The 11984-nt window shown below is 37.8% G+C and overlaps 1 protein-coding gene across 7 annotated transcripts in view; it reads right to left on the bottom strand.

The window, feature by feature from the left end:
* Positions 1-11984, bottom strand: part of ATG4C (autophagy related 4C cysteine peptidase) — a 101610-nt gene that overhangs the window by 60266 nt on the left and 29360 nt on the right. For all 7 annotated transcript variants that reach the window (XM_008068359.1, XM_008068364.1, XM_008068362.1 and 4 more), the window contains one exon: positions 8993-9076. In XM_008068359.1, the coding sequence (XP_008066550.1) occupies positions 8993-9076 (84 nt within the window). The remainder of the gene's footprint in view (positions 1-8992; positions 9077-11984) is intronic.

The raw sequence follows: 11984 nt of genomic DNA, 5'->3' as shown, positions 1-11984 counted from the left end.
AAAAGAAATAGACATCAAATATTAATATGAATTCACACCTTTATAAAGAAAACACTACAAATATTTATCCGTTCTGGCTCTGTTCACGAAATGGCATGGGGCAATGCCATCCCCACAATGCACCCTGTGCTCAGATTATAATCTCACACTATTTTTCTGCTAAAAAAAAAAAATAGGGGCTGGAGATGATGTCTCACGCCTATAATCCCAGCACTTTGGGAGGCCCAGGTGAGATGACTGCTTGAGCCCAGGAGTTCAAGACCAGCCCAAGTAATATAGTGAGACCTTGTCTCTACAGAAAAATCAAATAAATTAGCCAGGTGTGGCAGCACATGTCTATAGTCCCAGCTACACGGGAGGCTGAGGCACAAAGACCACCCGAGCCCACAAGTTCTATGCTGCAGTGAGCTGTGACTGTGCCACTGCACCCTATTCTGGATGACAAAATCAGCCTCCAACTCAAAGAAAAAAACAGGCCTCACTGGGAAATGGCTAATTTCCTATCTGATACTGAAAAGTACAAAGTGGGTCTGAACACTTTGTTACAGAGGAAAGCAGGATGTTTCCAAAAATTCATCTGGTTTTGTTGAAAGATACAGAAGCCAATCTCAAAGGACCTTCCACTGGTCAAAACCAAGATGATTTGAGCATCAAAAGGAGATTACTGGCTGAGATCAACCAGTATACAGTAAATCTCAAAAGCCGTGAGCCCGTATTTACAAAGAGAAAATGCCGGCATTAAAATATCTTAAATGAGGTAAACAGATTATATTCCAGTTGAGGCAACAAAGAAAGCCGACAAGACAGGGCAATAATCTCAGGACATGTGTTAAGAACTAGAAATACACCCAAGTGATATTAACTATAGGATTCATAAATCTTTATAGATTCTGCGTTGGTATACCCACAGAAGAGGAAAATTAGTCCCCCATAATCACAGACCCTGATGTCAAGTATCCTAAAAGTTTAAAAATTCCACTAGGGCCGGGTCCTGTGGCTCAGCCTGTATTTCCAGCACTTTGGGAGGCTTTGCCTAGCCCACGGGTTCGAGACCAGCCTGGGCAACTTGGCAAGACCTCATCTTTAAAATACATCAAAAATTAGCCAGGCATGGTAACGCATGCCTGTAATTCCAGCTACTTGAAAGGCTGAGGCAAAAGGATCACTGGCGCCCGACTCAAAACAAATTAAAAAAAAAAAATTCCACAAGCAAGAATATGCTTAATATAGTACTCCCTCAAAGTCATACTCGCCTTTGTTCTTCTGACAATATTCCAGGTTCCCTTATCTCTTTTACTGTGACTCCTCTTGTTTTATACTTTACTCTGCTTACTGTCACTATTTCCTTTTCTTTTCTTTATTGTTTCATTTTAGATTCAAGGGGTACACGCACAGATTTGTTACACTGGTACATTGTATGATGATGAGGTTTGGGCTTCTCCTGAATCTGTCATCCAAATAGCGAGCATGGTACCCAACAGGTAGTTTTCAACCCTTATCCCTCCCTTCCTCCCCTCTTTAAGAGTCCCTAGTGTCTGTTGTTCCCATCCTTATGCCTCTATGTATCCAATGTTTAGCTCCCACTCATAAGTGAAAATATGTGGCATTCAGTTTTCTGTTTCTGTGTTCATTCACTTGGAATAACGGCCTCCAGCTGCATCCAAGTTGCTGCAAAGGACATGATTTTGTGCTGTTTTATGGCTGTGTGGTATTCCATGATGTGTGTGCACTACAGTTTCTTTATCCAATCCACCATTGATGGGCACCTAGGTTGGTTCCATGTTTTTTGCTCAATACTAGTGCAATAAATATACAAGTGTTGGTGTCTTTTTGGTAAAACAATTTATGCTTCTTTGGGTATATAACCAGTAGTGGGATTGCCGGGTCAAATGATAAGTCTGTTTTTAGTTCTTTGAGAAATCACAAACTGCTTTCCACAGAGGCTGAACTAGCTTACATTCCCACCAACAATATATAAGTGCTCCCTTTTTTATTTGAATTACCCTTCCTGTTTTCAAAATTATACTTGATTCACTTAAATTTCTGTGCTTTTAAGTACAAGGGCCTCCCTCCTGTGGCTACTAAAACAATTTCTGGAAATGTGTAAGAGGTGGCGTTGGTTTATACTCATCAGAAAAAGAAAATGAAAAAAAAAAAAAAAAGTAAGAAAGAAAAAGGAAAAAAAATCCATCAGGCGTGATGACTCATATCTGTAATCCCAGCAGGGGAGGCTGAGGAAGGAGGATTGCTTAAGCCCAGGAATTCAAAACCAGCCTAGACAATACAAAGAGACTTCATCTCTATAAAAATTTTTTTAAAAATTAGCTGGGTGTGGTGGTGTGTGCCTGTAGTGCCAGCTACTCAGGAGACTGAAGCAGAAGGATCACCTGAGCCCAAGAGGTCGAAGCTGCAGTGAGCCATGATTGTGCCACTGTACTCCTCCATCAAGAGTGACAGAGTAAGATTCCCAACTAAAAAAAAAAAGGAAGACCAAGAAAAAGAGAATCCATAGAATAGATGATAAGAACAGAAACATGATATTCTTCTATCTAATGGAAAATTCTCCTTTCCTTCCTGCATACAGATATTTTTAGTGAACAGCAAATATGATCTTTCCAAAAAATTCTGAGAATATAGCCTCATTTCCACAATAATACAAGAATATACTACATGCATTGCTTATAATGGCAAAAACACTAAAAAGCAATCCAAACGTTTACCAATGGTAGAATGAATCCTCTGTGGCAAGTTATACAGTGGAAGATCACACAGCAGTAAAGGTAAACTTGAACTCTATACATGGACAAACCTCAAAAACACAACTTTGAAAACTGTAAGCAAGCCACAGAAACAAAATATAGCTTGATTCCATTTACCAAAATGTAAAACCTGGGAAACATGAAGCAATCGAAAACACAGCAGAGAGAAGGGGTTCTGGCATAGGGAGGGATACAACTGAGTAAAAGCACACAGAGATTTAAGAATTATGCATAAATGTTGTATTTCTCATGTGAAGTACAGTTTTTTCACTAATCTTGAAAGTGTACATACATACAAGTTTGTATCTCCTTCTCTATGTATGAATAATTCATAATTTTGAAGTGTTTAAAAATTTGAAATAACTAAAATTATTAAATTAAAATTAAGTATTTATAATAAATAACACAAAAAAGAAAGTCTTTCCACTGGATTCTTCCTGATCTCTTGAATTTGCTACTAGAAGGAAAGCTAGGTGGCAACAACATGCTGCGGATAGCAGAATGGGAAGGTGGACACCACATGGGTACCAAGGCACCAAATTAAACAAGCTAAGGCCATCCCTACCTCAGGACTTCTGCTTATGTAGGATAATAAATGCCATTATTATTTACGTCATTTTGAAATAGACTTTCTGCTTATTTGCACTCCTTTATGATTTGATCTACCTCTACAGTTTTATAATACCCCACATTGATGCTTCATCACAAATATCATAATGGGATTATTTTTGTAATTGTTTGTTTAATGTGTCTGATCTATCTGGCTGTAAGTTTCTTGAGACCAAAAACTGTGTCTATCATAATTCCAGCAGTAACTCTAGTGCCTGGTACATAGTAAGGTCTCAATAAATCATTCTGGAAAAAAATGAATAACCTTATTCATCTAATCCCCTACCTGTGAATACTTACACAGTTTTCAATTTTTAATTGTTTCAACAAAGCTACAATAAACATTATTGTACATGTGTTCTCCACATATACAGAAAACTTCTCTAGAGTAAACACTTAAAGGTGGAAATGCTGGGTCCTAAGTTGCATGTATTTCCAATTTTTCTAAGTGCTTTCAAATTTCTCACAAAGAGGTTATACCAATTTATCCTTTCACCAGCAGTGTCTGAGTTCCTATTTCTTTATATTTCTTGCTGACACATGATATTATCAAACCTATAAATTTTTACATATCTGATAAGAAATAGTAACCTATTTTAATTTGCATTCCTCTTATTACTAAGATAAGCATTTTCTTATATTTAGCCATCCACGTTTTTACTCTAAAAGCACCAGTTCATTTTATGGGCTCATTTTTCTTGGGTTGTTCATACTTTCCATAGTGATTTATGATTCTTTATTATTCTAGAGACTGATATTTTCTAATACATCTTCACACATGCATACACACAAATATATATACCTATATTATAGGTACATACATACAGAGAAAGAGTGCACACAAATATCTTGTCTCTCTGGCTTGCTTTTAACTGTTATGGTGTCTTTTGTCATAATTTTGTGGTAAAGTCGATTAATATGGTCAGGCTCAGTCTGTAATCCCAGCACTTTGGGAGGCCAAGTCGAGCGGACTGCCTGAGCCTGCATGTTCGAGACCAGCCCAGGTAACTTGGCGAGACCTCGTCTCTACAGTAAATCAAAAATTAGCTGGGTGTGGAAGTTCCAACTACTTGGAAGGCTGAGGCAGAAGGATCGCCGGAGCCCAGCAGGTCGATGCTGGAGTGGTCATGAGTATGCCACTGCACTCCAGCCTGAGCAACAGAGTGAAACTACAACTCAAAAAATTGATTAATATTTCCCCTTATAGACTGTTTTTATATTTTATACAAGAAGTTCTTCTCTACTCCAATATCATAACCATTCACTCTATAAAACAATACAATTTGCGGTTTTGGTATATAACACAGAACCACAGTCAGTAAATGTAGGTTAGCTGCTGTTGATATTACTGCTTTTACTTTTCTATCCTTACCACTCTAGCAAAAATGCTCTCTAAAGAGCATCAGCAATTTATCATTGCCGGATTCCACAGCCTCTTCTCAGGCTATTTCCTGCTCAACCTCCTGTGAGCATTTATACAATGTGTCCAGCTCCTTTTTTCCTGAAAATCTCTTTCCTGTGGTTTCTGTGATAGCATACTATTGTGGTTTGGTCCTATGTATTGCTCTTCTCTTCTCAGTTTAATTCACTGATCCTTCTTCCTCAGTACATCATTAAAGATAGACATTTTCCACTTATACTTTCCATGAATGTGACCTTATCTATTGGCCTACTGGCCTTAAATGCCACCTTGTTGAAAACAAAAACTAACAAATCAATACCCCTGCCCTTCATTTACAAACAGCCTATCTCAAACACCACATGTCCAAATTTAAATTAATTATTTCCTCCTTAAAATCCAAGCTTCCTCTAGTATACCATACTTGGTTACTCACACTACCTGTCATTCAAGATAAGGTCTTTAAGACTTTGTTTCCTCTGTCTCTCAAGACCCAAAATCCAATCATTTGCCAGATACTGTTGATTCTACCTTAAAATATCTCAAATCCAATATCCTCCTTTCCATTTCCACTGCTCTATACCAAAGTCACTGTACCTGCTAACTTTCACTCCTTCTACATCGCCATCAGCTCTTTCTAAAGCATTATATAGAAACACATACTTTCTTTTCATCTACATTACATTTCACTTCTGACACCAAACATATGAAGGTTTTTCCCATGCCAACCAATTTTCCAACTCTCCAGATACCAACTGAGTGTCCTATAATTCAATTATTACACTAACCACCTGAAGTTACCACAGGTAAAGGGCTCAGTCCCATAAGACCAACCTCCACTTCCAGACGCCATCATAGGAAGTAGGTTCCAGGTTGCCCATACTTCCATCCAACTTGGATACAAATCAGTAGTTCCCACTCCTCCCTCCTCAGGTTCGATCATTTCCTACCATGGCTCACAGAACTCAGAGAAGCACTTACATTTTGCTGTTTATTATAAAGGGCATAATAAAGGTTATAGATGAAGAAGTACATAAAGCAAGGTCTAGAAAGGCCCCAAGCACAGGAGCTTCCATTCCCATAGTTGGGGTACACTACCCTCCCTGGAGACAGATGTATTCACAAACCCAGAAGCTCTCCAAACCCCATACTTTAGGGATTATTACGGAGGTTTCATCAAATAGGCATGATCAATTATCAACTCAGTCTCCAGTTCCTTTCCCTTCCCCAGAGGATTGGATGGGGCTGAAAGTTCCAAGCTTCTAATCATGGGCTGGTCTTTCTGGTAACTAGCTCCCATTCAGGAGACTACCAAGGGTCACCTCATCAGGACAAATCACTCAGGAAATTCCAAGGGATTTAGGAGCTCTGTATAAGACTTCCACATCACCTCCATCACTCAGGGAATTACAAGTGTTTTATGAACTGTGTCAGAAACTGGGATCAAAGACCAAACACTAGAACAAAAGATGTTCCTAGCACTCTAACACTTAGGAGATTGCAAGAGTTTTTGGAGGTCTGTGTCAGACACTGGGGACAGAAGTAATATATATATATTTCTTTATTTCACAAGCATATAATTAGTTATGACTATCATGTGTTCCTTCCAGGCATGATCAATGTTTTAGCCAGCAAGTTTTCAACAAAAGATTACCAAAAATAACTAAATAAAATTTGGCATTCTTTGATCAAAAATCTAAGAGAATAATAATAATCGTAGAAATTAAGAAGCCAACTGGGCCAGGCTCAGTGGCTCAGCCTGTCATCCCAGCACTTTGGGAGGCAGAAGCGAGTGGATTACCTGAGCCAGTGGGTTCGAGACCAGCCCAGGCAACTTAGTGAGATCTTGTCTCTACAATAAAAATTTTTAAAAATTAGCCGGGTGGGGCAGCGTAGGTACGGCTACTTGGAAGGTTGGGATGGAGGGATCGCTGGAGCCCAGCAGGTCGACGCTGGGGTGGCTGTGAGCATGCCACTGCACTCCAGCCTGGGCGACGGAGTGAGACTCCAACTAAAAAAAAAAAAAAAAAAAGCCAGATGGGTACCCCAACCCTAAACTTAGTAAACTTACTTGAACCAAAAATTATATGACAGGTAGAAATCCAAAGCTAGCCCCAAGATTTCTGCCAATTCTCCAAAGCTTAAGTTTTCATGGTTCTACATGCTTCTAGCTCCTATAATGATAGTGTTGTCTTTCTCATTCCAGATGTCAAATTCAATCCTTTTCCAAAAACACTTCTCTTACATCAAGGATTTCATGAGCTTAGCTGACTTTAATGAACATCAGGGATGGTAGCAAGAGAGCCTCTTAGTGGACATACAGCCTCCCATCACCTTACTCCCTTTCCCCATACCCCAACTCCTAGTCCAGAACAGAAGAGCCTTCTATTTGTCTCATTCATAGCTCCTATATAATTTCCTTTTCCTCTCTTGAGTTTTCAAAGTATTTATTCAAAAAAATCCCTAAAAAAAATTCTAATAACTTTTTTGAAATTCCTTATATCATAAATATCATTTAGAATGCTTATATATACCAGACACATCACTAAAATACCTATGAAATAGGTATCATTAATACTTAAGGAGATTAAAGAACTTGCCCAAAGTAACAAGTAAAAAGAGCCAAAATTCAAACCCAGACATATCTGACCCCAAAGTCACACTGCTCTTTTTAGCCACACTGCTGTGTCTGTCCACTGCCAGGGAAAGAAGAAGGGAGGGAAGGAAGGAAGGAAGGAAGGAAGGAAGGAAGGAGGGAAGGAGGGAGGGAGGGAGGGAGGGAGGGAGGACTTACCTCTTTAGGACAGTATTCAAGATCCTGCTCCATAATTTGATCCTTTCATAATTATCTCACACCACAGCTAAACCGGACATCTCTCTGTTTCTTGTTTCCTAAATATGCCCTCTAATACCTCACTGCTATTGCTTTCATCATGCCATTCTATCTACCTGAGATGCATCCTTTCTTGATCTATCAACTTCCTACTCAACCTTCAAGATTATTGTGAGAACTCAATGAGTTAATACACGTAAATTACTTAGAATACTGCCTAGCACACTATAAATGCTCAATAAATGTCAGCTGTTATGATTACAAGCCATTTACAGGGATTCAGAAAATTGCTAATAAGTGATATACCAAAATAGGTCAGCCAAAAATAAATAAAAGTCTTGATAATAACACACTTTCACACAGTTCACTTTCCCTTTCTCCTTCTCTTTCTCTCACACACACATACAAAATACAAAACCGAAAAAAGATATATATTAAAAAGGATACCAGTATTAGAGACATAGTTTTGGTTTAAATTTCAGCTCTGCCATTTAATATTTGGTGACCTTGGACAACTTGTTTAACTTCTCAAAACTCCTGCCTTCACATTCATAAAGACAGGGATACAAGCCAGGCTCGGTGGCTCAGCCTGTAATCCCGCGCCTTTGGGAGGCTGAGATGAGTGGATTGCCTGAGCCCACGGGTTCGAGACCCACCTGGGCAACTTGGCGAGACTTCATCTCTACAATAAATCAAAAAATTAGTCAGGTGTGGTAGTGTGCACCTGTAGTTCCAGCTACCTGGAAGGCAGAGGCGGAAGGATCACCAGAGCCCAGCAGGTCGAGGCTGCGGTGGCCGGGAGTGGCCACTGCACTCCAGTCTGGGTGACAGAGTGAGACTCCAAATCAAAAAAAAAAAAAGACAAGGATACTTGAATCTACCTTGCAGATTTGTTATGAGAAGTAAAGGTATTTCCCAAAGAGCATAGCATAGTGCTGGGCACTTGATAAGTGGCATAAATTTTTAAAAGAAAATATAATTATTGAAAGGAGAATATGTAGAAATTCAGAAACATCAAATCAATTTCAGATACTAAAGCATCCTTAAGAATTGAAAAAACTATCATTCTTTATATGAACTATGGTTACTTTTGTTATCTTATAAAGTTATCAGAAAACTTGATAAAGAATATTAATACATCAATTCAAATAACATTTACTTAGTATTCATACCATAAGTCCAAAACTATGGGGGATATAATAAAAGATGACAAGATTCTCAAGTAGTTCTCAAGAAACCCAAACTATATGGTAATATGTCATGTGCTAAACAAAATACAAGTACTTAACAGAAAAATGACAAACTAGGTTAACTTGGAAATAAAATAATAAAAACAGTTACACACTGAATTTCTGCAAAGATTTTTAAATAGTTTACAAATTTAGCACTTACCTTCATATTTAAAATGGTAACATTTTCCAAGCAATAATACAGGGGAATTTCTACTAAAATATGTCTTTGTTTTCAACACCCAACCTAGCGGGGGAGAAAAAGTTTTGTGATTAAAACATTTCTGATTAAAAGGCTAGTAGTATTTTCTTTTATTTAATTTCAAACCATCAATTATTACTTATAGATACGTAATTTTTGCAAAAGTTGCAAAATATAGTATTTGGACAATGAACTAGAAATACAGGCCATTTATGCTACCTCCAAATAAAGTTAATTATTTAACCACACTTAGAAATCTATCCACTTAACAGAGAAAGAAAAAAAGTTTAATTTATTTTCAAACATACCACAACACTCTTCATCAAATTGTCAAAATGTTTTTATGATATAAGCTCTACTACAATTTCCCTGACACCAACCTCTTTTCCCAAAGGCAACAAATGTTATCCATTTCTTGTGTTTCCTTCTATCTTAGATAATTAAAAAGCTTTTAATTATTTTCTTAAAAGTATTTGAATATTCCAGTGAAAATTTTTAGGAAAAAGGTTACACAATAGATAGTGCTCATGATAAAAGCAATCTCTGAAGACTCCTAGGGAAATATAACACCATCATCTCAGACAAATGAGGATGGCTGAGGGTAGTCGGACATCTTCATCCCAATTGTCCACTGCCCAATCCCCAATCTCCAACTTTAGTTCCAAACTCTCATTCTTCCAATTTTCCTCCTCCTAAATTGCCAGCACCTAAAAGGTAATATACTTTTTGGCTTTTCGTGACACCATTAACAGTTCTGAATTTCCTGACAAAAATGCTTGCCCACTACATTCTTGAATATTCTCAAGTATATTAAATTGCTGACTGCTAGTGCAAAGAGTGTCTCCTAAAATGCAGGAGTGCGTAAAGAGAAAGAATCTGAAACTGGGAGTCTAGTCTTAAGTAGACTATCAGACCTTTATATTTAATAGTGCTGCTAAAAAGTTAAGATGGATGGTTTCTATGGACGTGCTCCTTAAGGTACTATAGAAATAAACAGAAATATGTATTTAAAATAAAGATGATGCAAGTCTCTGAATTTGGTACTGAAAGAGAATGGGACATGAAATACACTAATTAGGACTCATTAAACTTCACTGAGATTATTATAAAGTTCTCCAAACTAGTTTCTCTGTGGTCAGTCTTTTCTTACTCTAGCAAATACGACATATCACTGCCAAATTAATCTCCCTATGTCTCAGCTTTGATTAGGTTAATTCTCCTGCTCAAAAAGCATCCTCAATTACTTATTACTTAACAGACTGATTATGAACTTCTTAATCACACTAAAGATATTCTATAATGTGACACAAAGTACCTTAATACAGTAGTGATATTTCCCACTACCCTTCACCTACACTCAAAGTGGGCCTTGCTACTTGGCTCTTGTGATCTCCTTACAAAAATGTGCTCCCCAATATCAACTGATCTAAATCCTACTCCTTCATCCGGATGCTCCTCTAAGCCGTTTTTCACTTTCTCACCTAACTCTGATTCTATTTTCTGAAATGAGAAATTAGTATTTACTGACCACATACTGTATACCAAGAACTAGGCTAGGAGATTCATATACATTATCTTTTAGAAATGTTACTAGTATGGTCCCCCCAAAACCCACAAAGACATGGACACTAAACAGCATGATGCTAAACAACTCCTGGGTCAATGATGAAATCAAAACAGAGATCAAAAGATACTGGAAAAAACTGAAAATGAAGAAACATCTTACCAAAATCTCTGGGACGCCATGAAAGCTGTAGTAAGAGGAGAATTTATATCCCTACAAACACACAAGAAGAAAATGGAAGGATCACAAATTAACAGCCTAACAAGCCACCTAAGGAAGCTGGGAAAGGAAGATGACAAAAACCCGAATTTCAGCAGAAGAATCCAGATCACGAAAATAAAAGCCCAAATCCAGGACATAGAAGACAAAAAGATAATACAAAAAAAAAATCAATGAAACAAAAAGCTGGTTCTTCAAAAGGATAAACAAGATCGATGGTCCCCTAGCTAGACTGACCAAGAAAGAAAGAGAAAAAACCAAAATAAGCACAATCAGAAACACAAAAGATCCAGTCACATCTGACCCTGAAGAAATAAAAAAGATCATTAGAGACGACTACGTACACTTGTATGGAAACAAACTTGAAAACCTGAGGAAATGGAGGACATTCTGATATCACACAACCTGCCTAGGTTGAAACAAGAAGAAATTGAGACCCTAAATAGACCAATAACAATCAAGGAAATCAACTACATAATAAGAAAACTATCTACAAAAAAAGCCCTGGTCCACATGGCTTTCCAGCAGAATTCTACAAGACATTTAAAGAGGAGCTGATACCAATCCTACTGAAGGTATTCCAGGTGATTGAAAAAGATGAAACTCTCCCCAAATCATCTTATGAAGCCAACATCACATTGATACCCAAGCCAGGTAAAGACTGAACAAAGAAAGAGAACTACAGGCCAATATCTTTGATGAACATAGATGCTAAAATTCTCAACAAGATCCTAGCAAACCGGATTCAACAACACATCTCAAAAATCATCCATCATGACCAAGTAGGCTACCTGGGATGCAAGGCTGGTTGAACATTCGTAAAATCATAAATGTAATTAAATACATCAACAGATGTTAAAACAAAAACTACATGATTATATCATTAGATGCAGAAAAAGCTTTTGATAAAATCCAGCACCCCTCCTTGATAAAAACCCTCGAACATCTAGGCATATGGGGAACATACCTCAAAACAGTAAAAGCCATCTATGAGAAACCCACAGCTAGCATACTCCTAAACGGACAAAAATTGGAACCATTTCCCCTGAAAACTGGAACAAGACAAGGATGCCCACTCTCACCCCTCTTGTTCAACATAGTATTGGAAGTCCTGGGTCGAGCAATCAGAGAAGAGAAGGCAATCAGGGGTATGCAAACAGGAAAAGAGGA

Source organism: Carlito syrichta, unplaced genomic scaffold (genome assembly GCF_000164805.1).
Source record: "Carlito syrichta isolate Samal-C Ts95f unplaced genomic scaffold, Tarsius_syrichta-2.0.1 Scaffold310501, whole genome shotgun sequence".
Taxonomy (NCBI): domain Eukaryota; kingdom Metazoa; phylum Chordata; class Mammalia; order Primates; family Tarsiidae; genus Carlito; species Carlito syrichta.
Note: the sequence above shows the minus strand (reverse complement) of the source record. Positions and strands in the feature narration are given on the sequence as shown.